Source organism: Salvelinus namaycush, chromosome 5 (genome assembly GCF_016432855.1).
Source record: "Salvelinus namaycush isolate Seneca chromosome 5, SaNama_1.0, whole genome shotgun sequence".
In the NCBI taxonomy this organism is placed as follows: Eukaryota; Metazoa; Chordata; class Actinopteri; order Salmoniformes; family Salmonidae; genus Salvelinus; species Salvelinus namaycush.
In genome coordinates this window covers 70,703,583-70,729,987 of record NC_052311.1, presented here as the reverse complement: position 1 = coordinate 70,729,987, position 26,405 = coordinate 70,703,583, and the positions used below count along the sequence as shown (strand labels likewise).

The 26,405-nt window shown below is 41.0% G+C and overlaps 1 protein-coding gene and 6 non-coding genes across 7 annotated transcripts; 1 reads left to right on the top strand and 6 right to left on the bottom strand.

Annotated features, from left to right (window-relative positions):
• The first annotated feature begins 2,704 nt into the window (after positions 1–2,704).
• Positions 2,705–18,950, top strand: LOC120048852. Its single transcript, XM_038995138.1, has 5 exons — positions 2,705–2,875; positions 14,949–15,491; positions 15,651–15,856; positions 16,235–16,358; positions 16,693–18,950. Exons 2-5 carry the CDS (start codon positions 14,973–14,975, stop codon positions 16,846–16,848), a joined length of 1,005 nt encoding a protein of 334 aa, XP_038851066.1. The 5' UTR covers positions 2,705–2,875; positions 14,949–14,972; the 3' UTR covers positions 16,849–18,950.
• Positions 18,951–19,328: 378 nt separating this feature from the next.
• Positions 19,329–19,401, bottom strand: trnat-ugu. The gene has a single exon. It is a non-coding gene; the product is annotated as a tRNA-Thr (tRNA).
• Positions 19,402–20,522: 1,121 nt separating this feature from the next.
• On the bottom strand, positions 20,523–20,595 carry trnat-ugu. The gene has a single exon. It is a non-coding gene; the product is annotated as a tRNA-Thr (tRNA).
• A 1,121-nt stretch (positions 20,596–21,716) lies between these two features.
• On the bottom strand, positions 21,717–21,789 carry trnat-ugu. The gene has a single exon. It is a non-coding gene; the product is annotated as a tRNA-Thr (tRNA).
• A 1,116-nt stretch (positions 21,790–22,905) lies between these two features.
• On the bottom strand, positions 22,906–22,978 carry trnat-ugu. The gene has a single exon. It is a non-coding gene; the product is annotated as a tRNA-Thr (tRNA).
• A 1,112-nt stretch (positions 22,979–24,090) lies between these two features.
• Positions 24,091–24,163, bottom strand: trnat-ugu. The gene has a single exon. It is a non-coding gene; the product is annotated as a tRNA-Thr (tRNA).
• Positions 24,164–25,284: 1,121 nt separating this feature from the next.
• On the bottom strand, positions 25,285–25,357 carry trnat-ugu. Its single transcript has one exon. It is a non-coding gene; the product is annotated as a tRNA-Thr (tRNA).
• Positions 25,358–26,405: the final 1,048 nt, after the last annotated feature.

Below are 26,405 nucleotides of genomic sequence, written 5' to 3'. Positions count from 1 at the left end.
CTATATTGCGTTCATAGAGGAAAACGAGAACTCGCAGGTGTAAATTGATCCAAACATTGTCAGCACACAAAATGCATGTTTATTTATTGTGCTGTATTCCTCTGTGCATGCAACCCAAAACCCACATAAGGACTCGGAACTGTTGAGCACATCATTGATGTGGCTCGATGTCTGGAATTCAATCAGCTCAGTTTGAATTGCGGGATCGTCCAGCGAGGGTATCGTTTTCTTAGCAAGGGAGGAGAATTCTCCACCATGGCGGACTGTGAGAGGATCACGTAAAACACAATGATATCCTTGGGCATGGTGCAGTCTTCAAATCTGGTGGAGAAGTTGTCCCTCAGCTGCTTGATGAAATCTTGCGTCACATCTGTGACAATGCTGCAGCCTCGTCCCTCTGCCTGTCGTTTCTTCAGTGTGCTGAAGTGCAGCAGCCTTCCACATTACAAATCGTCCAAATCGAACAACTCAAGCTGCCTAGTAAAGGCCTCAAGTTTTTACACCACGCCCACGACTGTTTTCCCTCTTACTTGTAACTGCAGATTTAACCAGTTTAAGTGACAGAATATGTCAGCTAAAAAAGCCTTTGTCTAAACATGCTTCAATGTTTCAGCGTCGGGCCTCTGGGGCGGGAAGGCCACTTTCAAAGTTCCATGCTTGGATTCATAACATCGTCTGAGATTGAATTCTTTGCCAACAGCGACATTTTCATTGCAAATAAATTAGTCACACTGGCTTGGCAGTGATGAAATAATATGGTAAGATGAACGCATATCTCTCTGTATATTCTTCCCTGAAACTTTCCATTATCCACCTTTCTTTTGATACCTTTTAAGAGGACATTTTATCTTGCTATCAAGCTAATTGTTCTGAACGAATGTTGACTTAAAAAAGATTAGTGTAGCTGTTAGGGCTGCGTAAGTTCGACTGAGATAGGAACAATATGACACCTGAACTTGGTTAAAATAATTGTTTAATTAAAAAGTTAATAAATGGCAAATACAATTTCCGTATATACGGGTTCAATGTTTCATCACGCAGGATAAGACAGAGAACTGATTTTTTCTGACAAAGATAGTATATTATACTCGTGACAGAGGTTAGTTCCCGCTTCCGAGCCGGCCTGTCAGAGTAGAGACTGGGCGTGGTTTAGACTTACCCAGCCTATCGTTGGTGTTGGCACATAAGCTAGTCCTAGCCCCTTTGCGCTCTCTGTTGTCCCGTCGCTGTTGCTGTGTAGATTACGCTTCTTCACCCCAGAGACTGGGGTCAGACAGTTTTATAACATTGTCTGAGATATCTGCACCTGTATACATTGTCCACTGTTCTCGCTCAAGGCTAACTACAGCTTCCCAGCACTCTTATCTGAGCTAACTGTTACTTCCAGCACACACACACAGACATCCAGGCGCCCAGACCAACAGTTAGCTAATATTCAATCACGTTTGTTGTAGTATTCAATCACATATAATACAGTTGCTAATATTCAATCACGTGTGTATAGCTTATCTGTTATTGTCCATTGTACACCACAGTCAGCAGTCTCATGATTCACCCCCTCCTGTGTCTCTCTAAGATTAGCACAGTCTCAGTCACACAGTACAGCGCCCACACTACTGATACTTTGTTGCATACACACACATATTTCATACAGTACAGCGCTCTCTTTAACACACACACATTTCAGGCTGATATTCATGGTTAGACAGAGCACTGGTAAGAGTAGAGACTAATGGAAAATGCAGGTTCACAAGAGTCAGCAATTCAAACTTTAATGCATAAGAAGCCCTACTAGCTTATAGTTAGTTAAGCATGTCAAAAAACCATTATAAAACCCCACATAGCCTACAGTAGCCTATGTAGACCTGTTTCCCCCCACCAATCAACTCACAGAGAAATAGACAAAAATAATTATTTAATAGAGACATGGTAATTTTGGGAGCGTAATCAGATCGAAATTATTATGTTATTGACACTGAATGTACTATGTACTAATCAGATGTGTTAAAATTGTTGTTCAATTTGTAGTGTAGGGCAATTAATTGTGCTAATATTATATAATAATTATGTTCTGGCCCACCGACTATTAGCTCAGAAATATTTTGTCCCGAGGCCAAACCTAGTTGATGAACCCTGATCTACAGCCTTGTCTGAGTACCCAGAGCTAGAAAAATGCATGCTTTCAGACACACAATCCGTTTCACCCAAAAAATGATTGCATTGTAAACTCGAAATTGTCTTCAAAAAGCGAAAAATGTTCACAAAAATAGTGTAGCATTCACAACTCTACTACAGCCTTGTCTGAGTACCTAAGGCCAAATAGCCGTATTGGTACTACCTCAGTGGGAGCTGGTATAGCATATACGTGGGAGCTGGTATGGCAAATCTACAGCCTATAGTAGCCTGAGTACCCATCGAGAAAAAAATCATGTTTTTAGACAAATATTACATTTTCACAAAATGACTAGCATTCAAAACTGTGCATTGTCTTCATCTGGCCTTGAAAGCTGAAAACATGGTGTAGAAATTGTTTGAGTCGGTTAAAGCTTCTGCAAGTTTGAAGTAGACAAAAGGAAATGCCAATGAGCTTGTGATTGGCCAGTGAGAGTATTACGGTAACGGTATGTAGATACTGAACGTGATTGGCTACTGCAGTTTGCGGACTGGAAACCCCCTGAAAGATCAGCGTTGAAAGAAACGAAAGTTGAGCCTAACTATTGATGCTGTTCAGAGTGGTGCGGAGGAAAAAATAAACACCAAAGAGCAGGAAAAGAATAAGACAAAGTGAGCCTGCTTTTCAAGACATTGTTCCTGCCTCAACAGTGATCCTGCGTCAAGTAAAGTTTAGCAGTGTTTAGCAGCCTTCAACTTGACCGTAAGTACTTTATTATTAATGTTCCATTCCATGTATAAAATACTCCTAGACCCTGTCGCACAGGCTGGTTAAACCCCGCCTGACTTATTTGCCCTAATGCAGATAGCAGAACCATCAATCAAGCAATGGTATCAAGCAATGGTGTAAAGTACTTAAGTAAAAATACTTTAAAGTACTACTAATGTAGTTTTTTGGGGGTATCTGTACTTTACTTTACTATTTATATTTTTGACAACTTTTACTTTTACTTCACTACATTCCTAAAGAAAATGATGTACTTTTTACTCCATACATTTTCCCTGAAACCCAAATGTACTCGTTACATTTTGAATGCGTATCATGACAGAAAATGGTCCAATTCGTACACTTATCAAGAGAATATCACTCGTCATCCCAACTGCCTCTGATCTGGCAGTCTCACTAAACACAAATGCTTTGTTTGTAAATTATGTCTGAGTGTTGGAGTGAGACCCTGGCTATCCGTAAATAAAAAATAAAAAATAAAATTGTGATGTCTGGTTTGCTTAATATAAGGAATTTTTTATTATTCATATTTTATCTTGAACTTTTGATACTTAATTATATTTTAGCAACTACATTTAATTTTTATACTTAAGTATATTTAAAACCAAATACTTTTACTCAAGTAGTATTTTACTGGGTGACTTTCACTTTTACTTGAGTAATTTTCTATTAAGGGAGCTTTACTTGAGAATGTAGTACTTTTTCTACCACTGCAATCAGGGAAAGTTTCTGTACTGGGTGGTGTCTCCCTGTTGCAACTTGTAATAAACCGGATTGATTGTTGATTGACTTTACCTACCACTGCTCTCCCTTTTGTTCACCTGGAAATTCTTATAACACCCCCCTAGCCTACTTGGGCCCCTTGATAATCAACCAGTGGCCATTTTAATAAAATACCTCCTCTGATGTCAAAGCCAGACAGTACAACAGCCGGGATTGAATCAAAGGCCCATTGTCGACCAGTGCACTGTACTTACTTTTGAGAATTTAGGAGAAAATCCATCTTCTAGATAATAACTAAACTACACAGCCCAGTCTCTCAATTAAGCTTATGGCAATCCTTCATCACAATGCTCTTGTCACGGCCATCAAAAGAAGTGGACCAAAGTGCAGCGGGGTGAGCGTACATTTTCCTTTTTATTTAAAATGTCGCAAACAAAACAACAAACGAAAGAAACAACCGTGAAGCTTACATGACTATAGTGCCATAAAAAAAGTTAACTACCCACACTGAAAGAAGGGAAAAAGGGCTACCTAAGTATGGTTCCCAATCAGAGACAACGATAGACAGCTGTCCCTGATTGAGAACCATACCCGGACAAAACATAGAAATAAAGAAACATAGAAAACAAAACATAGAATGCACACCCCAAATCACACCCTGACCAAACCAAATAGAGACATAAAAAGGCTCTCTAAGGTCAGCGCGTGACAGTACCCCCCCCCCCCCCCCTCAAAGGTGCGGACTCCGGCTTCAAAACCTGAACCTATAGGGGAGGGTCTGGGTGGGCATCTATCCGCGGTGGCGGCTCAGGTGCGGGACGCAGACCCCGCTCCACCTCCGGCTCACCCCACTTTGGTGGCACCTCTGGTGTGGGGACCCTCGTCGCCGACCCCGGACTGGGGACCCTCGTTGCGGGCCCCGGACTGGGCACCATCGCTGCGGGCCCCGGACTGGGCACCCTCGCTGCGGGCCCCGGACTGGGCACCCTCGCTGCGGGCCCCGGACTGGGCACCCTCGTTGCGGGCCCCGGACTGGGGACCGTCGCTGGGGGCTCCGGACTGGAGACCGTCGCCGGAGGCTCCGGACTGGAGACCGTCGCTGGAGGCTCCGGACTGGGGACCGTCGCTGGAGGCTCCGGACTGGAGACCGTCGCTGGGGGCTCCGGACTGGAGACCGTCGCTGGAGGCTCCGGACTGGAGGCGGTCGCTGGAGGCTCCGGAATGGAGGCCGTCGCTGGAGGCTCCGGACTGGAGACCGTCGCTGGAGGCTCTGGACTGGGGACCCTCGCTGCGGGCCCCGGACTGGAGACCATCGCTGCGGGCCCCGGACTGGGCACCCTCGCTGGAGGCTCCGGACTGGGGACCGTCGCTGGAGGCTCCGGACTGGAGGCCGTCGTTGGAGGCTTCGTGCCATGACTCCTCACTGGAGGCTCCGTGCCATGGATCATCACTGGAGGCTTCTTGCTGTGGATCATCACTGGAGGCTTCATGCCGTGGATCATCACTGGAGGCTTCTTGCCATGGATCATCACTGGAGGCTTTGTGCCATGGATCATCACTGGAGGGTTCTTGCCATGGATCATCACTGGAGGCTTCGTGCCATGGATCATCACTGGAGGCTTCTTGCCATGGATCATCACTGGAGGCTTCGTGCCATGGATCATCACTGGAGGCTTCTTGCCATGGATCATCACTGGAGGCTTCTTGCCATGGATCATCACTGGAGGCTTCGGAATGGAGGGACACACAGGAGGCCTGGTTCTGGCAGCAGGCACAGGACTCACCATGCTGGGAAGACATACAGGAGTCCTGGTTCTGGGAGCGAGCACAGGATACACTGGCCCGTGGAGGCGCACTGCAGGTCTCGAGCGTAGAGCCTGCACAACCCGTTTTGGCTGGATGGTTACTTTGGCTGGGCTGTGCAGACGCACCGGAGACACAGTGCGCAGAGCCGGCGCAGAATATCCTGGGCCGTAGAGACGTACTGGCGGCCAGATGCGCTGAGCCGGCACCCTCCGACCTGGCTGGATGCCCACTCTAGCCCGGGAGCTGGAAGGTAGCGCACCGGGCTGTGAACGCGCACTGGAGACACCGTGCGCTCCACCACATAACACTGTGCCTGACCAGTACGACGCTCGCCACGGTAAGCACGGGGATTTGGCTCAGGTCTATAACCCGACTCCGCCAATCTCCCCGTGTGCCCCCCCCCAACATTTTTTTGGGGGGCTACCTCTCGGGCTTCCTTGCTAGCCGTGTTCCCGCGTAACGATGGGCCCCTTTACCAGCTGCCTCCGCCTTCCTGGCTGCTTCCACCTGTTCCCATGGAAGGCTGTCCCTTCCGGCCAGGATCTCCTCCCATGTCTAGGATCCTTTGCCGTCCAGGATGTCATCCCATGTCCAGTCCTCCTTTTTAACACGCTGCTTGGTCCTTTTGTGGTGGGAAGTTCTGTCACGGCCGATGCTGGAAGAAGACCAAAGTGCAGCGTTGTGAGCGTACATTTTCCTTTTTATTTAAAATGTCACCAACAAAACAACAAACGAAAGAAACAACCGTGAAGCTTACAGGGCTATAGTGCCATAAACAAAGTTAACTACCCACACTGAAAGGAGGGGAAAAGGGCTACCTAAGTATGGTTCCCAATCAGAGACAACGATAGACATCTGTCCCTGATTGAGAACCATACCCGGCCAAAACACAGAAATAAAGAAACATAGAAAACAAAACATAGAATGCCCACCCCAAATCACACCCTGACCAAACCAAATAGAGACATTAAAAGGATCTCTAAGGTCAGGGCGTGATAGCTCTTTGCATTATCTTTAATGTTGTTTTTAACTTCTCTGCGCTACGGATCCCTTTAGCGGGATCATTTTCCTAAACAACCGCTGAATTACAGGGCGCAAAATATTACTACAAATATTTATAATCATGCTTTATAATCAAGTGAAATATACCAAAACACAGCTTAGCTTGTTGTTAATTTGAAAATATGCTTTGCAGCGAAAGCAATCCAAGCTTTTGTGAGTGTATCAATCAATGCTAGAACAGCTAGCCCCAAATTAGCATGGTCACGAAAGTCAGAAAAGCAATAAAATTAATCTCTTACCTTTGATAATCTTCGGATGTTTGCACTCACGAGACTCCCAGTTACACAATAAATGTTATTTTTGTTCGATAAATATTACTTTTATAACAAAAAAACGCCATTTGGGTTGTGCGTTATGTTCAGAAAACTACAGCCTCGTTCCGGTCCTGAAAGGCAGAAGAAAATTCCCAAATGTATCAGATTCAAAAATATTACTAAAAATATTTATAATCATACAATCACAAGTGAAATATACCAAAACACAGCTTAGCTTGTTGTTAATGCACCTATCGTGTCAGATTTTGAAAATATGCTTTGCAGCGAAAGCAATCCAAGCTTTTGTGAGTGTATCAATCAATGCTAGAACAGCTAGCCCCAAATTAGCATGGTCACGAAAGTCAGAAAAGCAATAAAATGAATCGCTTACCTTTGATAATCTTCGGATGTTTGCACTCACGAGACTCCCAGTTACACAATAAATGTTATTTTTGTTCGATAAATATTACTTTTATTACAAAAAAACGCCATTTGGGTTGCGCGTTATGTTCAGAAAACCAAAGCTTCGTTCCGTTCGACGAAAATTCCAAAAAGTATCCGTAATGTTCGTAGAAACTGTGGTGGATAATCGTTTCAAAATATAACACTTACAAGAACTTGTGAATTCAATATAGGCTTTTAATACAAGTATATCAGAAGCCTAGATGGTCGGAACACACACTTTCCCAGAGCACTGGCTCTGTATTTATACACACACAGCATATGAGTCCATCCCACATGTAAATTAAGTTACTTCACTCAGGTCATCTGCCACCATTATCTTTCAGTTCAGGCTTCCTGCTTGTTCATGCCCAATAACGCCTATATCTGCTCTTGATTAAATTATAATGGTGGCAGGACCCTTTCGTGTCCTAAAAATAATATATGTCTATCTTACCCTAAGCACTTATGGCCTTGAATAATATATGTATGTTTGTTCCTCTCTATCTAATCTTTGGTATCCTGCCCTTTCCATAATAGATAATGCACTTAAGTGTCACCTCCTCCTCTTTATCCTAAGCATTTATGAACTTATGGCTTTGGCCATTATACTTATGTCTGTTAATCTTTGGTTTCCTGTGGCCATTACACTTATGTCTGTTAATCTTTGGTTTCCTGTCCTCTATAATAGATAATGCACTTAAGTGTCGCCTTCTCCTCTTGTGGTCTAATGTACACCTGTCTTTGCTCAATATTGTCATATCTGTCTCTTTGTGTACCATTTACTCCCACAAAACATGTCAAATGTTTTTTATAATCAATCCTCAGGTTGTTTTTAACAAACATAATCGATAATATTTCAACCGGACCGTAACCTATTCAATAAAAGAGAGAAAGAAAATGGAGAGCTACCCCTCTCGCGCGCAGGAACTAATCAAAGGACACCTGACTACTTTTGAAAAATCTCGCTCATTTTTCAAAATAAAAGCCTGAAACTATGTCTAAAGCCTGGTCACAGCCTGAGGAAGCCATTGGAAAAGGAATCTGGTTGATACCCCTTTAAATGGAAGAAAAACGGCAAGGAAACACAGATAATAAAAATAAATAAAAAATCACGTCGGGTTAGATTTTCTCAGGTTTTCGCCTGCAGAATCAGTTTTGTTATACTCACAGACAATATTTTGACAGTTTTGGAAACGTTGGAGTGTATTATATCCTAATCTGTAAATTGTATGCACATTCTACGATCCGGACCTGAGAAACAGTACGTTTACCTGGGGAACGTTATTTTAAAAAATATATTAAAAAATCTGACCCCTAGCGTCAAGAGGTTTAATATCAACAGACTGACATGACCTTGGCTAATCCTCTCTAGTTTCAGATCGTTTTAAGTGATACCCACGTTGGGATGGGCAAACAAGGAATGTTATCCTCAAAATGTAAATGTAGGAAGTCAGTTTGTTTGTCAGGATGATGTGTATCTTACAGTAGTGCAGTAGGTCAATTCAGGGTGATACTGTTAGTTTGTTGTCATATTTCGACACATAGCCTTTTCTGCAATAAAGAGCCATATATATGGTGACTCCTACTCAAAGGATAATGAACCAATGGCTTAACGCAGCAGAGTGTTAGGGTCTGTTGGAAATGATCAATCCAAGGAAATATAATGCAGTGTTCAGTCAAAAAGGATATTGACAACAATAGTTTTTTGTAGATTTATTTCAGGTGATCAGAGGACACCCTCCATTCAGGGATTGGGAATATTCTGACCTACAGAGGATTTGTGCTGGTTTTTACTGAGAACAGAACTCTGAACCAACCTTTCACGATGGAAAACTACCAGAGCAGATGGTGCTACATTATTATGAGGACCGTTATCTATGCTAGCCAGGTCAGCTATGCATGGCCCGAGAGAGAACCACTTGACCTGCAACTGACTTCAACACTTCCATAAATTCCTGTTGACCTGCAAGTAAAGTGTTTGGTCCCACGCAATGTTTTGTGTTTACTTATAATTATGATCAGATGACAACAGCTCAAGATGGCGTGGAAAACACTTTTCATCAGGCTCAATGTAACACTGTGGAAGGGTAAGGGCCCCTATTCAGGCACACACAGATATGGGTCTAGGGTTGCCCTTTTTTCCACCTATAAGAAAAGTGTCTTTTCAGATTGGTGGTGTTTCTTAAAGGGGTATTCTGCAAACCAAACAACAACAAAACCGACACCTGCCACTGTTTTAGCAAACAAATAAGGGTTGGAGATATGTCTTTTTAAAAATGTTACTAGGCAAGTCAGTCAAGAACAAATTCTTATTTACAATGACAGCCTAGGAACATTGGGTTAACTGCCTTGTTCAGGGGCAGAACGACAGCTTTTTACCTTGTCAGCTCGGAGATTTGATCAAGCAACCTTTTCGATTACTGGCTCAACGCTCTAAACACTAGGCTACCTGCCGCCCCACTCTCAAATTAACCACTAGGCACTAGGCTAACCACTAGGCTACCTGTGTGGGAGCTAGTGTAATATATATAGGGGCAGATGCTATACTGAAGTAGCAAGGACATATGTACATCGGACAATAGGAGGAGAAGATGACACCTAGTGCATCTGCTATTTCTGAAAAGGGCAACATACCAAAGATTACATTGAGCTGAACGAACATGAGTACAAAGGCCAAAGCCATAGGCACTTAGGACAGCTGGACATATCAATGCCAGAAGGACACACAAAGGAGGGTGTTAGCCAACGGTCCAACAGATGGAACATAAGCATGATAGATATATATAATTTTTTTAGGACATGAAAGGGTCCTGCCACCATTATAACCTAACCAAAAGCAGATATGGGCGTTATTGGGCGTGAACAAGCAAGAAACTTAACTAAAAGATAATGGTGGCAGAAGGACTGAGGGAAGTGACTTCATTTGCATGTGGGATGGACTCATATGCTGTATGTGTAATTAAAGCAGAGCCAGTGCTCAAGGAAAGCGGTTGTTCCGCGGACCAGCACGGCTTCTGATATTTTGTATTAAAAGCCCTTATTGAATTCACAAGTTCTTGTAAGTGTTATATTTCTAAGACAATTTTCCACCACACCTGTAACCACTCTCAAATTCTCAGACAGAGCTATGGATGCTAGGACTGACCACCATGAGATCAAAATGACAGTTTTAACCATGCAATGACAGTTTAACCAAAGAAATGACGTTGCCACGAGCAGCACCGCAGATATTGCGATCAACGCGATGCAAGACTTTATTCTCAAACAGTCACAAACAGTATATGCGCATGGACACAGATTCGATTCAAGTTGTTACAACGTGGAAGCCACTGAACAAAACAGTGGATAAGTTTACCCTCGCGCTTCAACGCTCTTAGTTGTTGTGGAAATTGACCAACTACGCTGTTTACCTTGAGCATCTAAGTCATAGCACTGAGTCTACCTTTAAAATAACTGTCCAGTTTTTCCAGATTTCTATTAAATGTGACATATAATTACTTACAATATGAGTTAAATAGGTTTCCTTCCAGAGAAATTAAATTAAGTATGTTAAAAAGCAGCTTTTCTGTGTTGGAATGGTGTGGGCATACCTCAACAACAGAATGGTGTGGGTAAATACCTGTGTAAGGATGTCTCACTGACTAAAGACCAGGCCAATTCCAAATGCCTGGCAGTTGGCAGACGGTACCCAATACACATCAAGTCGCCCACCGGCATGCCAACGGTAGAGATGAAAAGACATGACGCCACTCTTTTCCCCTTTTCCCAGTACATTCCGGATTACAAGATAACACTCCAGAGGGCCATTAAACGGCAGAACATCCACTTCAAACATTCTATCCAGGACAGGATAGCACAGTAACAGCATGTGCTCGCAAAATTGCTCGCAAAATGGCTCGCCCTGCGCTCAACGGACAGAATCCAGACCATCCATATGGAATCAGGAGAACATTCTTGTTAACAACAAAAACCTTGCTTTTGTTGATAAACTATTAGGCTACAAAAGGATCTAGGTGGGAAGGCAAGAAGTAGGTGGGAATGTCATGATTTGTATCATTATATTGGGAATATTAAGCCCTGAACAATTCCCCACCTTTCCCGGTTGTGCAAAGGATATGCCCATTTAATAATTGAACACTATTAGTCGGTGGGCCAGAACATAACTATTATATAATATTAACACAATTAATTGCCCTACACTACAAATTGAACAAACATTTTAACACATCTGATTTGTACATAATAAATTCAGTGACAATAACATAATGATTTCGATCTGATTACGCTCAAAAAATCACCATGTTATTTTTGCCTATTTCTCTGTGCGTTGATTGGTGGGGAAAAACAGGTCTACATAGACTACTGTAGGCTACACTACTCTTTTAAGTCAACATTCGTGCAGAACAATTAGCTTTAAATCATTAGCTTTAAATGTCGCTCTTACAAAGTATCAAAAGAAAGGTGGATAATGAAAATCGAAGTTTCAAGGAAGAATGTACAGAGAGATGAAAATGTCGCTGTTTGCAAATAATTAAATCTCCGAAATCATTATGATCCTAAGCATGGAACATTGAAAGTGGCCTTCCCGCCCGAGACAGAGGCCCAGGCAGAAACATTGAAGCATTAACGGCAAGCTAGACAAAGGCTTTTTTGGCTGACATATTCTGTCACTTAAACAGGTTAAAAGTGCAGTTGTAAGTAAGAGGGAAAACAGTCGTAGACATGGTGGAAAAACTTGAGGCCTTTACTAGGAAGATTGAGTTGTTCGATTTGGATTTATAATCTGGAAGGCTACTGCACTTCAGCACAGTGAATAAACGACAGGGAGAGTGACCAGGCCCAGCATTGCCACAGATGTGACGCAAGATTTCATCAACCAGCTGAGGGACAACTTCTCCACCAGATTTGGCTGGGATTTGAAGACTGCACCATGCCCACGGATATCATTGCGTTTTTACGTGAACCTCTCACAGTCCGCACAGGTGGAGAATTCTCCTCCCTTGCTAAGAAAACGATACCCTCGCTGGACGAGGCCGCAATTCCAGACATCGAGCCACATCAGGGATGTGCTCAGGAGTGCGGAGGCCTTGTAGCGTTTTGGGTGGCATGCTCAGAGGAATACAGCACAATAAAGAAACTTGCATTTTATTTGCTAACATTGTTTGGATCGATTTACACCTGCGAGTCCTCATTTTCCTCTATGAACGCAATATAGATTCACGACAGGAAAAATATTTCATATAAGTCAATCGAGGACTGCCTGCGCATCAAAATCACATCCATCTCCCATTGAGTAAGTAACTTATTGGCCTATATGACTGTATTTAGTAAATACTAACATTATTGTGAGTGCTTAGCCAGGGATATTTAGGTCTCAAGCTGACAGTATTTTCTGTTCTGTCATTACACGGCTATCCGGATACAGACATTCAGATATAGACATTGAGCTACAGACATCGCCTTTTTTCTTTAAATTATGGTTTTATGTTGAATGCTACATTTTTGTCCAATTGCAATTGTAAGTAGTCCTAAAAAAAAAAATCCCACTTCTATTAGGCCAAATCTTTTTTCATTGTGAAAGATGATGTTAAGCCTCATAGCCCACCTCAGCCGGGTTTAGTTATTTTATATAGGCCTAGGCTCTGAACAAATACACTTCAACTAAGCCCTGGTGTTGTTTGTAAAGTCAAATTAAAATGAAGATTAGTGTGGAAATTAATGACTCAACTGGTGTAGGTTTTTTATATATGTTGCTGTGCTACACTTGCCTCAGGAATATAACACTCTTACTACAACTTGTGAATTCAATATAGACTTTAATACAGAGTGGCAAAGCCGTGCTGATCCATGGAACAACCAACTTATCTGAGCACAGAGCTCTGCCTTTATAGCTTTGCAGCCTCACACACAGCATATGGGTACACCCCATATGTAAATTAAATCACTCCCCTTGTCCTTCCGCCACCATTATCTTTTAGTCCGAGTTCTTGCTTGTTCACGCCTAGTAACGCCCACACTGCTTCAGGTTAGATTATAATGGTGGCAGGACCCCTTATGTAATACAAAAAATAATACATTTATTGCATACTTCACGTTTCACATGTTGGTCATTTTGCTACCATCCTCCCTCCACGTTCTCCTGTCATTAGTATGTCCAGATGTAACAAATGTAATTATGGCCTTAGCTAATGTACTCATGTACATTGTTTTAATGTAATCATTGGCATGTTTGTTTTGCCCAGAAGCAACAAATGCACTAGATGATATCATTTCTACTTCCTGTTAATGTGATTATTGTTATGATGTTTTCTCAGCATAGCAACTGTACCTAGTTACATTGCATTAACTCCCACACAAGTTAGCTATATTTTTAGTACCAGGCGCTGTTCTCCTCCTATTGATTGCGTCGCGGATGCAGCTTTAAGTTTCAGCACCACAAAATGGTCCGCCAACTTTTTTATTAATTCACTGTATCCTGCATTCTCTCTCCACATGAATGAAGTTAAAATGTAACTTTTTCATTATTTAGATAGGGGCAAAATAATTTTGCTGGCATGCCAGATTTGGCCCGCGGGCCGCCAGTTGGGGAACCATGCCCTAAGGAAAGGGACTCTCCTCCCTGGGACTGGGTAAGCGAGACCTTTCCTTCCCTGCTGAGCGAGAACACAGAACGTTTCAGCCAGTCAGGCAAGGAGCCACAGCACCTAGCCCCGCCCTCACTCTCCATTCGAACTGAACTATAAAAGCGTGGAGCGAATAATAGCCACTGCCGACCGAAATCCTTCTGCTGCTCAGACATCAGCGTAGTTGGTAACTGGAAAGCACCCTTGCTTACCTTCAGATTATAATTGTGACACATAGGCCTATGTTTTATCCCTACTCACTAAGACAGTTTCCTATCAATTTAAATGATAGCTGGTTCCCTGTTTATGGTGGAATATAGAAAACACATATTTTAAATTACACCATTAGTTACCCAATTAAATAGACATTATCATAATGTTAGGCCACTCCTCTACACCAGTAATTAAAAATATTCATGCAAGTAGACCACTGATTGACCAGCTCATCCTCCTCAGGAGTATGACATCATACTCTGAGGAAAAAGCAAGCATTTTTTAAATGGTCTGTTTGAGATGCAAGTTTGAGGTGTTCTTTTTAAAATTATTATTATTATTTATTTTATATATATATGCTTTGGCCACATACGAGTAGAAGACGAGTCAACATTATTTGGGTATAACTGTCTATTTTCACTGGAGTCGAAGTCGAAAAATGTTGGTGTTTTTTATGATGGGAGGGTCGGGAGCACGTGACTGGCTTCAATATACTTTCATTAGTCACCTAAGTAAAGATGTTGCTAGAGTGCTGACCAACTTTTCAACATGTGCTCAAGCTGTAAATTCTCAAACTATTTTGAACTCTTAGTTTACTGACAGACTAGCTCTGGTCCAGAGCTTTTGCTCTCCCACATTCCCAATCTCAACAGGCATGGGATTTGAACCAGCAACCCTGTGGGCAATGGTTCACCTCTTTAACCTTCAGGTTGTACAGTACATTTTTATGGTAGCCTACATATTAAATTGCTGACTGAGTAAACGCAGACTACCACTTCTTCTTTCTCCAATACTTTCCAAACATCCCACATCACTCTGTGTTACTGTATGTTGGTGTTTTCAGAAGACACATTAGTTCTGGTTCGTTAGACTAATGTTTGCCTTTTTGGTATTTTGGTAACTTTTCTTCCAAATTCTCCTCAGACAACGCTGAAGTGAGAGCAGAACATGGACGTAGTTGTGCGCCTTAACCACAGAGGACACAATGAGTCTGCTGTCCAGGCCGAGCACTTGAAACTGCCGGACCTAGGACTGAGACTGAAAGCTCAGGGCATTCACAACAACTACCTCTTCAAAGACAACATCCCAGAATACCCAAGGCCAGAGTTCTGGGTTTCCCAGCTCAAACACGACACGAATGAAGGCGGGCTATTTGGCATAGCCGTCGAAAGCCAAGGGGGGTTCTGTGCTAGGGACAGAGAAGAGGGGCCAGAGGACCCAGAAGAGGGACCAGAGGGTTTGGACCTGCTGTGGTGGAGCTTGTCTTTGGGAGCAGAGGAGATGGCCTCGGCTGAACAACGTCTGCTCCAGACCAGGTACCCTGACAGGACAGAGGAGCAGGCCAGGGAGCAGAAATCCTTCCTGCAGAGGTTCGCCACCTCACCTGCCTTCCTGGACACCTCTCGGCTGGGCTCCTACCGCTTCACCTTCCCCCTGGAGGAGCTGCTTAAGAGATACCGGGAACAGGTACTGAAGTCTTGTTAGTGGTACTGTTAAAATATCTGTAGAATAAACATACAGGACTGCTGGGTACATACCGAGACCATGTGAGAATTTGTGGTCAAATAATTTAAAGAAACAAGAGCATGTAATTTAATGATATTGAAGGTGTTTGTCTTTTTTTAGCTATGTGGTGGACACGAGCCAATCCTGCGTGTGTATGAGACAGTCCTGTACAAACAGGAGGTGATGTACTCAGTGCTAGTCCACAGTCACTTCAACAACGACCTCTTTGAGAAGTACCCTCTCCTCCAGGACAATGACGATGGAGTCTGCGCTTACAGAGATGGACAAATCATTTGGAGACCCGAGGCCATGTGTAACACACACAGGTTAGAGTGGGCACAACTTTTAATGGGGACGGGGGGGACATGACCCCCCCCCCCACATTCTGAAATTGTATGTTTGTTCCCCCCAGTTTTATCATTGCACTGTGATACAAAACGTGGCACCGGTGTGCTTTAGGACAATGTGGACGCCTTAGAGCGGTTATTCCGCCCCCCCACTTCTAAAACCAAATTGCGCCCTGGTATAATTCACAGATCAATGTAAACAATGTGCAGACTCAAAACATTTCCATGCAATGCTAAATATGTCAGTTACTTTAGATGTAACATAGCAATAATAGATACAAAAATCACTCTCAATTATAGTATGGGATGCTTTAATTATAATTTGAATTGACTCACACTTTTACTTCCTTTCCACAGCTTCAAACTGGTGCCAAAGCCCTACCAGAACCAGCATGTAGCCCACCTGATCCCTGATCCACAGAAACACCAGTTCTACGTTTGGGACAACATTGCTGTAGCGTTCCACATGGACGGTTCACAGGTTAGATTTCACATCAACTTTATTGATTGGATCAACAATGTTTGTACCGGAAAGTAACAGGGTGTAAAGGATTTAGTTCTAGCCCAACTCTAACACACCTGATTCAATTAATCAACTAATTATCAAGACCTTTATTAGCGTAATCTGTGTGTAAGTGGTGCCTGGAATAAAACCCTGCACACCCTGTATCTCTCCAGGACAGGTTTTAAGACAACTGCTTTGTTGGTATAACTTTTAAAGGTACAACAATGTTGCCAAAGCAGCAAGACTTTTACAATCAGCAATCAAAAGTCTAACTATCACTGAAGATGATGAAAAATTCTGTTCCTCTCAGATGTTGACCTTCGATATGTACAATTTGAGAGCCCATCTGAGATTCTGTGAGCCAGGAACGCCACCAATATCCCCCGACTGTGAGTTCACCACATACGAGGAGGCCAAAGACAGGGTGGACTGCTATTGGCCTTACTACCATACCCCCCTGTTCTGATAAACTTACTACCACACACCCCCGTTCTGATAAACTTACTACCACACCCCCCTGTTCTGATTAACTTACTACCACACCCCCCTGTTCTGATTGACTTACTACCACACCCCCCTGTTCTGATAAACTTACTACCACACACCCCCGTTCTGATAAACTTACTACCACACCCCCTGTTCTGATTAACTTACTACCACACCCCCCTGTTCTGATAAACTTACTACCACACCCCCCTGTTCTGATAAACTTACTACCACACCCCCCTGTTCTGATTAACTTACTACCACACCCCCCTGTTCTGATAAACTTACTACCACACCCCCCTGTTCTGATTAACTTACTACCACACCCCCCTGTTCTGATAAACTTACTACCACACACCCCCGTTCTGATAAACTTACTACCACACCCCCTGTTCTGATTAACTTACTACCACACCCCCCTGTTCTGATAAACTTACTACCACACCCCCTTGTTCTGATTAACTTACTACCACACCCCCCTGTTCTGATTAACTTACTACCACACCCCCCTGTTCTGATAAACTTACTACCACACCCCCCTGTTCTGATTAACTTACTACCACACCCCCTTGTTCTGATTAACTTACTACCACACCCCCTTGTTCTGATTAACTTACTACCACACCCCCTTGTTCTGATATACTTACTACCACACCCCCTTGTTCTGATAAACTTACTACCACACCCCCTTGTTCTGATTAACTTACTACCACACCCCCCTGTTCTGATTAACTTACTACCACACCCCCCTGTTCTGATTAACTTACTACCACACCCCCCTGTTCTGATTAACTTACTACCACACCCCCTTGTTCTGATAAACTTACTACCACACCCCCTGTTCTGATAAACTTACTACCACACCCCCCTGTTCTGATAAACTTACTACCACACCCCCTGTTCTGATAAACTTACTACCACACCCCCATGTTCTGATAAACTTACTACCACACCCCCCTGTTCTGATAAACTTACTACCACACCCCCTTGTTCTGATAAACTTACTACCACACCCCCTGTTCTGATAAACTTACTACCACACCCCCTGTTCTGATAAACTTACTACCACACCCCCTGTTCTGATAAACTTACTACCACACCCCCCTGTTCTGATAAACTTACTACCACACCCCCTGTTCTGATAAACTTACTACCACCCCCCACCTGTTCTGATAAACTTACTACCACACCCCCCTGTTCTGATTAACTTACTACCACACCCCCCTGTTCTGATAAACTTACTACCACACCCCCTGTTCTGATAAACTTACTACCACACCCCTCTGTTCTGATAAACTTACTACCACACCCCCTGTTCTGATAAACTTACTACCACACCCCCTGTTCTGATAAACTTACTACCACACCCCTCTGTTCTGATAAACTTACTACCACACCCCCTGTTCTGATAAACTTACTACCACACCCCCCTGTTCTGATAAACTTACTACCACACCCCCTGTTCTGATAAACTTACTACCACACCCCTCTGTTCTGATAAACTTACTACCACACCCCCTGTTCTGATAAACTTACTACCACACCCCCTGTTCTGATAAACTTACTACCACACCCCCCTGTTCTGATAAACTTACTACCAGAATGATGATGATCTACTAGGATGTTTATTTCTTGATTTGCTGTTTGGATTGTTTTCATGATTGTGTATTTGGATTGTATTTGAGAGACATTCTACTCCACTGTTGGAGATAGTAACACAATCTTTTCCATGCACGTGCCATAACACCTGCAAATCTGTGTACGTGATCAATAAACTTTGATTTGATGATGATTTTGAAATCAAACGGAAAGGAAAGTTAAAATTGTTATTCTTTCAACATGCTTCACTGGTTTAAACCCAGTAAGCTACATGTGTTTGTGTTTTTGTTAGTCATCACTCTTTCTTTGTCAGGTTTGAGAACATATTGCTTTTGTTAGTCAGCAGTACTATATTGTTTGTCAGGATTGAGAAAATATTGCTTTTGTTATTTTTGTGCCTTTGCTCTACAAGGAGCTAAAAGGACTCAAGTATTTTTTGTTAAGTTAGAATTTTTAAGAAAATAAATCTTCTACATTGGGACTAAACTACGTAGCCCAGTCTCTCAATTCAGCCTATGGCAATCCTTCATCACAATGCTCTGGACATGATCTGTAATGCTTTATTTAATATCAACAGACTGACATGATCACTGCTACTCCTGTGTCTAGTTTCAACCCTTTGTTAATCATGATGTCCCAGGACAGAATCGGCAAACATGGAATCGTATCCTCAGTTTGTTTGACAATGTCTTTTACAGTAATAGTACAGCAAATAATAATTTTTGCAGGGTGATATTGTCAATTTGTTGTCACATTTAGAACTTTCTGCTGTATAGAGCAAGAGAAATGGAATCTCCCACCCTGTGCATTACAGTGTAAAGTTTCAGATGAATGTCACAGAGGGTGGTGGAGTCATAATCAAGGCCCCGGTGAGAATTGAACTCACGACCCCTGGTTTACAAGACCAGTGCTCTAACCACTGAGCTATGGAGCCATTCTTAGGAATCCTTCTTTAATAGTCTCCTCTCCTCCTTTCCTTGTCTCCTCTCCTTCATGACCATCTATTTGTTATTTTTAGGGGTAGATCAACTTTAATATTGCAGATTGATTCTGGGTTCCTTCAATGTAATTGTCTGCATCCTTTCCAATCCCCCATATATATTTTCTTACAAACATTTTATTTTATTATTTTCCCATAACCCTACCACCCCTCCCCTAATTGGAGAAAATTAATGGACAACAATACTTAGGCTTCTACTTCTAGCTTATACATTCTATAAACATATTACGAACACAGTATATTTTACATTACTCATATATTTTTTTACATTTTTATTCCCACCCTTCAGCTACCCTCAACCACTTCCACCAATCTCTGAAAACCATCCCGTTTACTTTTTGTTAGCTGCACGTTTGACATAACTCCACAAGTGGTCTTTGTGATATCATTCAACAATTATTATACAATTTGTAAAAATAAAAAATCCCCAAATAATGTCATTTTTTAAATAATTAGCATATTTGACTTTAGCCATAATATTTGTTGTAATTGGCCTATTCATTATTTTCTGGTGTATTAAACTGAAATTGCAACCAGTGTTCTATGGCTTGTTTAAAAACAGTGATATTCTGGAGATGATTTCATTTTCAAATAACCGAAAGTGAGAGGTTGCAATATCAATAAAGGGAAAAGGTCTATTCTTGTACATGGGTCATTGTAACTAATCTGCTGGAAAACCAGTTTGGATTTAAATACAACTTTTATCTTACAGTTAATATAAGGAAAAGTTCTAGTTAACGTTGTTATTCTTTCAACATGCATCGCTGGTTTACATGACCTCTGCTACTCCTGTCTCTAGTTTCAGCCCTTTTTTAATCATGATGGGCGGCCCAGGACAGAATCGGCAAACGTGGAATCGTATGCTCAGTTTGTTTGGCAATGTCTCTTACAGTAGTTGTAATGCAGAGAACTATTTTTGCAGGGTGATACTGTCAGTTTGTTGTCACATTTAGAACTTTCTGCTGTATAGAGCAAGAGAAATGGAGTCTCCCACCCTGTGCATTACAGTGTAAAGTTTCAGATGAATGTCACAGAGGGTGGTGGAGTCATAATCAAGGCCCCGGTGAGAATTGAACTCACGACCCCTGGTTTACAAGACCAGTGCTCTAACCACTGAGCTATGGAGCCATTCTTAGGAATCCTTCTTTAATAGTCTCCTCTCCTCCTTTCCTTGTCTCCTCTCCTTCATGACCATCTATTTGTTATTTTTAGGGGTAGATCAACTTTAATATTGCAGATTGATTGTGGGTTCTTTCAATGTAATTGTCTGCATCCTTTCCAATCCCCCATATATATTTTCTTACAAACATTTTATTTTATAATTTTCCCATAACCCTACCACCCCTCCCCTAATTGGAGAAAAGTAATGGACAACAATACTTAGGCTTCTACTTCTAGCTTATACATTCTATAAACATATTACGGACACAGTATATTTTACATTACTCATATATTTTTTTACATTTTTATTCCCACCCTTCAGCTACCCTCAAACACTTCCACCAATCTCTGAAAACCATCCCGTTTACTTTTTGTTAGCTGCACGTTTGACATAACTCCACAAGTGGTCTTTGTGATATCATTCAACAATTATTATACAATTTGTAAAAATAAAAAATCCCCAAATAATGTCATTTTTAAAATAATTTGCATATTTGACTTTAGCCATAATATTTCTTGTAATTGGCCTATTCATTATTTTCTGGTGGATTAAACTGAAATTGCAACCAGTGTTCTATGGCTTGTTTAAAAACAGTGATATTCTGGAGATGATTTCATTTTCAAATAACCGAAAGTGAGAGGTTGCAATATCAATAAAGGGAAAAGGTCTATTCTTGTACATGGGTCATTGTAACTAATCTGCTGGAAAACCAGTTTGGATTTAAATACAACTTTTATCTTACAGTTAATATAAGGAAAAGTTCTAGTTAACGTTGTTATTCTTTCAACATGCATCGCTGGTTTACATGACCTCTGCTACTCCTGTCTCTAGTTTCAGCACTTTTTTAATCATGATGGGCAGCCCAGGACAGAATCGGCAAACGTGGAATCGTATGCTCAGTTTGTTTGGCAATGTCTCTTACAGTAGTTGTAATGCAGAGAATTATTTTTGCAGGGTGATACTGTCAGTTTGTTGTCACATTTAGAACTTTCTGCTGTATAGAGCAAGAGAAATGGAAATTCCCACCCTGTGCATTACAGTGTAAAGTTTCAGATGAATGTCACAGAGGGTGGTGGAGTCATAATCAAGGCCCCAGTGAGAATTGAACTCACGACCCCTGGTTCACAAGACCAGTGCTCTAACCACTGAGCTATGGAGCCATTCTTTGGGATCCTTTTTTAATAGTCACCTCTCCTCCTTTTCTTGTCTCCTCTCCTTCATGACCATCTATTTGTTATTTTTAGGGGTAGATTAACTTTAATATTGCAGATTGATTCTGGGTTCTTTCAATGTAATTGTCTGCATCCTTTCCAATCCCCCATATATATTTTCTTACAAACATTTTATTTTATAATTTTCCCATAACCCTACCACCCCTCCCCTAATTGGAGAAAAGTAATGGACAACAATACTTAGGCTTCTACTTGTAGCTTATACATTCTATAAACATATTACGAACACAGTATATTTTACATTACTCATATATTTTTTTACATTTTTATTCCCACCCTTCAGCTACCCTCAACCACTTCCACCAATCTCTGAAAACCATCCCGTTTACTTTTTGTTAGCTGCACGTTTGACATAACTCCACAAGTGGTCTTTGTGATATCATTCAACAATTATTATACAATTTGTAAAAATAAAAAATCCCCAAATAATGTCATTTTTTAAATAATTAGCATATTTGACTTTAGCCATAATATTTGTTGTAATTGGCCTATTTCTTCATTATTTTCTGGTGTATTAAACTGAAATTGCAACCAGTGTTCTATGGCTTGTTTAAAAACAGTGATATTCTGGAGATGATTTCATTTTCAAATAACCGAAAGTGAGAGGTTGCAATATCAATAAAGGGAAAAGGTCTATTCTTGTACATGGGTCATTGTAACTAATCTGCTGGAAAACCAGTTTGGATTTAAATACAACTTTTATCTTACAGTTAATATAAGGAAAAGTTCTAGTTAACGTTGTTATTCTTTCAACATGCATCGCTGGTTTACATGACCTCTGCTACTCCTGTCAGCCCTTTTTTAATCATGATGGGCGGCCCAGGACAGAATCGGCAAACGTGGAATGGTATCCTCAGTTTGTTTGGCAATGTCTCTTACAGTAGTTGTAATGCAGAGAATTATTTTTGCAGGGTGATACTGTCAGTTTGTTGTCACATTTAGAACTTTCTGCTGTATAGAGCAAGAGAAATGGAAATTCCCACCCTGTGCATTACAGTGTAAAGTTTCAGATGAATGTCACAGAGGGTGGTGGAGTCATAATCAAGGCCCCAGTGAGAATTGAACTCACAACCCCTGGTTTACAAGATCAGTGCTCTAACCACTGAGCTATGGAGCCATTCTTAGGGATCCTTTTTTAATAGTCACCTCTCCTCCTTTCCTTGTCTCCTCTCCTTCATGACCATCTATTTGTTATTTTTAGGGGTAGATTAACTTTAATATTGCAGATTGATTCTGGGTTCTTTCAATGTAATTGTCTGCATCCTTTCCAATCCCCCATATATATTTTCTTACAAACATTTTATTTTATAATTTTCCCATAACCCTACCACCCCTCCCCTAATTGGAGAAAAGTAATGGACAACAATACTTAGGCTTCTACTTCTAGCTTATACATTCTATAAACATATTACGGACACAGTATATTTTACATTACTCATATATTTTTTTACATTTTTATTCCCACCCTTCAGCTACCCTCAAACACTTCCACCAATCTCTGAAAACCATCCCGTTTACTTTTTGTTAGCTGCACGTTTGACATAACTCCACAAGTGGTCTTTGTGATATCATTCAACAATTATTATACAATTTGTAAAAATAAAAAATCCCCAAATAATGTCATTTTTAAAATAATTTGCATATTTGACTTTAGCCATAATATTTCTTGTAATTGGCCTATTCATTATTTTCTGGTGGATTAAACTGAAATTGCAACCAGTGTTCTATGGCTTGTTTAAAAACAGTGATATTCTGGAGATGATTTCATTTTCAAATAACCGAAAGTGAGAGGTTGCAATATCAATAAAGGGAAAAGGTCTATTCTTGTACATGGGTCATTGTAACTAATCTGCTGGAAAACCAGTTTGGATTTAAATACAACTTTTATCTTACAGTTAATATAAGGAAAAGTTCTAGTTAACGTTGTTATTCTTTCAACATGCATCGCTGGTTTACATGACCTCTGCTACTCCTGTCAGCCCTTTTTTAATCATGATGGGCGGCCCAGGACAGAATCGGCAAACGTGGAATGGTATCCTCAGTTTGTTTGGCAATGTCTCTTACAGTAGTTGTAATGCAGAGAATTATTTTTGCAGGGTGATACTGTCAGTTTGTTGTCACATTTAGAACTTTCTGCTGTATAGAGCAAGAGAAATGGAAATTCCCACCCTGTGCATTACAGTGTAAAGTTTCAGATGAATGTCACAGAGGGTGGTGGAGTCATAATCAAGGCCCCAGTGAGAATTGAACTCACGACCCCTGGTTCACAAGACCAGTGCTCTAACCACTGAGCTATGGAGCCATTCTTTGGGATCCTTTTTTAATAGTCACCTCTCCTCCTTTTCTTGTCTCCTCTCCTTCATGACCATCTATTTGTTATTTTTAGGGGTAGATTAACTTTAATATTGCAGATTGATTCTGGGTTCTTTCAATGTAATTGTCTGCATCCTTTCCAATCCCCCATATATATTTTCTTACAAACATTTTATTTTATAATTTTCCCATAACCCTACCACCCCTCCCCTAATTGGAGAAAAGTAATGGACAACAATACTTAGGCTTCTACTTGTAGCTTATACATTCTATAAACATATTACGAACACAGTATATTTTACATTACTCATATATTTTTTTACATTTTTATTCCCACCCTTCAGCTACCCTCAACCACTTCCACCAATCTCTGAAAACCATCCCGTTTACTTTTTGTTAGCTGCACGTTTGACATAACTCCACAAGTGGTCTTTGTGATATCATTCAACAATTATTATACAATTTGTAAAAATAAAAAATCCCCAAATAATGTCATTTTTAAAATAATTAGCATATTTGACTTTAGCCATAATATTTCTTGTAATTGGCCTATTCATTCTTTTCTGGTGGATTAAACTGAAATTGCAACCAGTGTTCTATGGCTTGTTTAAAAACAGTGATATTCTGGAGATGATTTCATTTTCAAATAACCGAAAGTGAGAGGTTGCAATATCAATAAAGGGAAAAGGTCTATTCTTGTACATGGGTCATTGTAACTAATCTGCTGGAAAACCAGTTTGGATTTAAATACAACTTTTATCTTACAGTTAATATAAAGAAAAGTTCAGGTTAACGTTGTTATTCTTTCAACATGCATCGCTGGTTTACATGACCTCTGCTACTCCTGTCTCTAGTTTCAGCACTTTTTTAATCATGATGGGCAGCCCAGGACAGAATCGGCAAACGTGGAATCGTATGCTCAGTTTGTTTGGCAATGTCTCTTACAGTAGTTGTAATGCAGAGAACTATTTTTGCAGGGTGATACTGTCAGTTTGTTGTCACATTTAGAACTTTCTGCTGTATAGAGCAAGAGAAATGGAGTCTCCCACCCTGTGCATTACAGTGTAAAGTTTCAGATGAATGTCACAGAGGGTGGTGGAGTCATAATCAAAGCCCCAGTGAGAATTGAACTCACGACCCCTGGTTTACAAGATCAGTGCTCTAACCACTGAGCTATGGAGCCATTCTTAGGGATCCTTTTTTAATAGTCACCTCTCCTCCTTTCCTTGTCTCCTCTCCTTCATGACCATCTATTTGTTATTTTTAGGGGTAGATTAACTTTAATATTGCAGATTGATTCTGGGTTCTTTCAATGTAATTGTCTGCATCCTTTCCAATCCCCCATATATATTTTCTTACAAACATTTTATTTTATAATTTTCCCATAACCCTACCACCCCTCCCCTAATTGGAGAAAAGTAATGGACAACAATACTTAGGCTTCTACTTCTAGCTTATACATTCTATAAACATATTACGGACACAGTATATTTTACATTACTCATATATTTTTTTACATTTTATTCCCACCCTTCAGCTACCCTCAAACACTTCCACCAATCTCTGAAAACCATCCCGTTTACTTTTTGTTAGCTGCACGTTTGACATAACTCCACAAGTGGTCTTTGTGATATCATTCAACAATTATTATACAATTTGTAAAAATAAAAAATCCCCAAATAATGTCATTTTTAAAATAATTTGCATATTTGACTTTAGCCATAATATTTCTTGTAATTGGCCTATTCATTCTTTTCTGGTGGATTAAACTGAAATTGCAACCAGTGTTCTATGGCTTGTTTAAAAACAGTGATATTCTGGAGATGATTTCATTTTCAAATAACCGAAAGTGAGAGGTTGCAATATCAATAAAGGGAAAAGGTCTATTCTTGTACATGGGTCATTGTAACTAATCTGCTGGAAAACCAGTTTGGATTTAAATACAACTTTTATCTACAGTTAATATAAGGAAAAGTTCTAGTTAACGTTGTTATTCTTTCAACATGCATCGCTGGTTTACATGACCTCTGCTACTCCTGTCAGCCCTTTTTTAATCATGATGGGCGGCCCAGGACAGAATCGGCAACGTGGAATGGTATCCTCAGTTTGTTTGGCAATGTCGCTTACAGTAGTTGTAATGCAGAGAATTATTTTTGCAGGGTGATACTGTCAGTTGTTGTCACATTTAGAACTTTCGCGATAGATGCAAGAAGAAAGAACATGGAAAATTC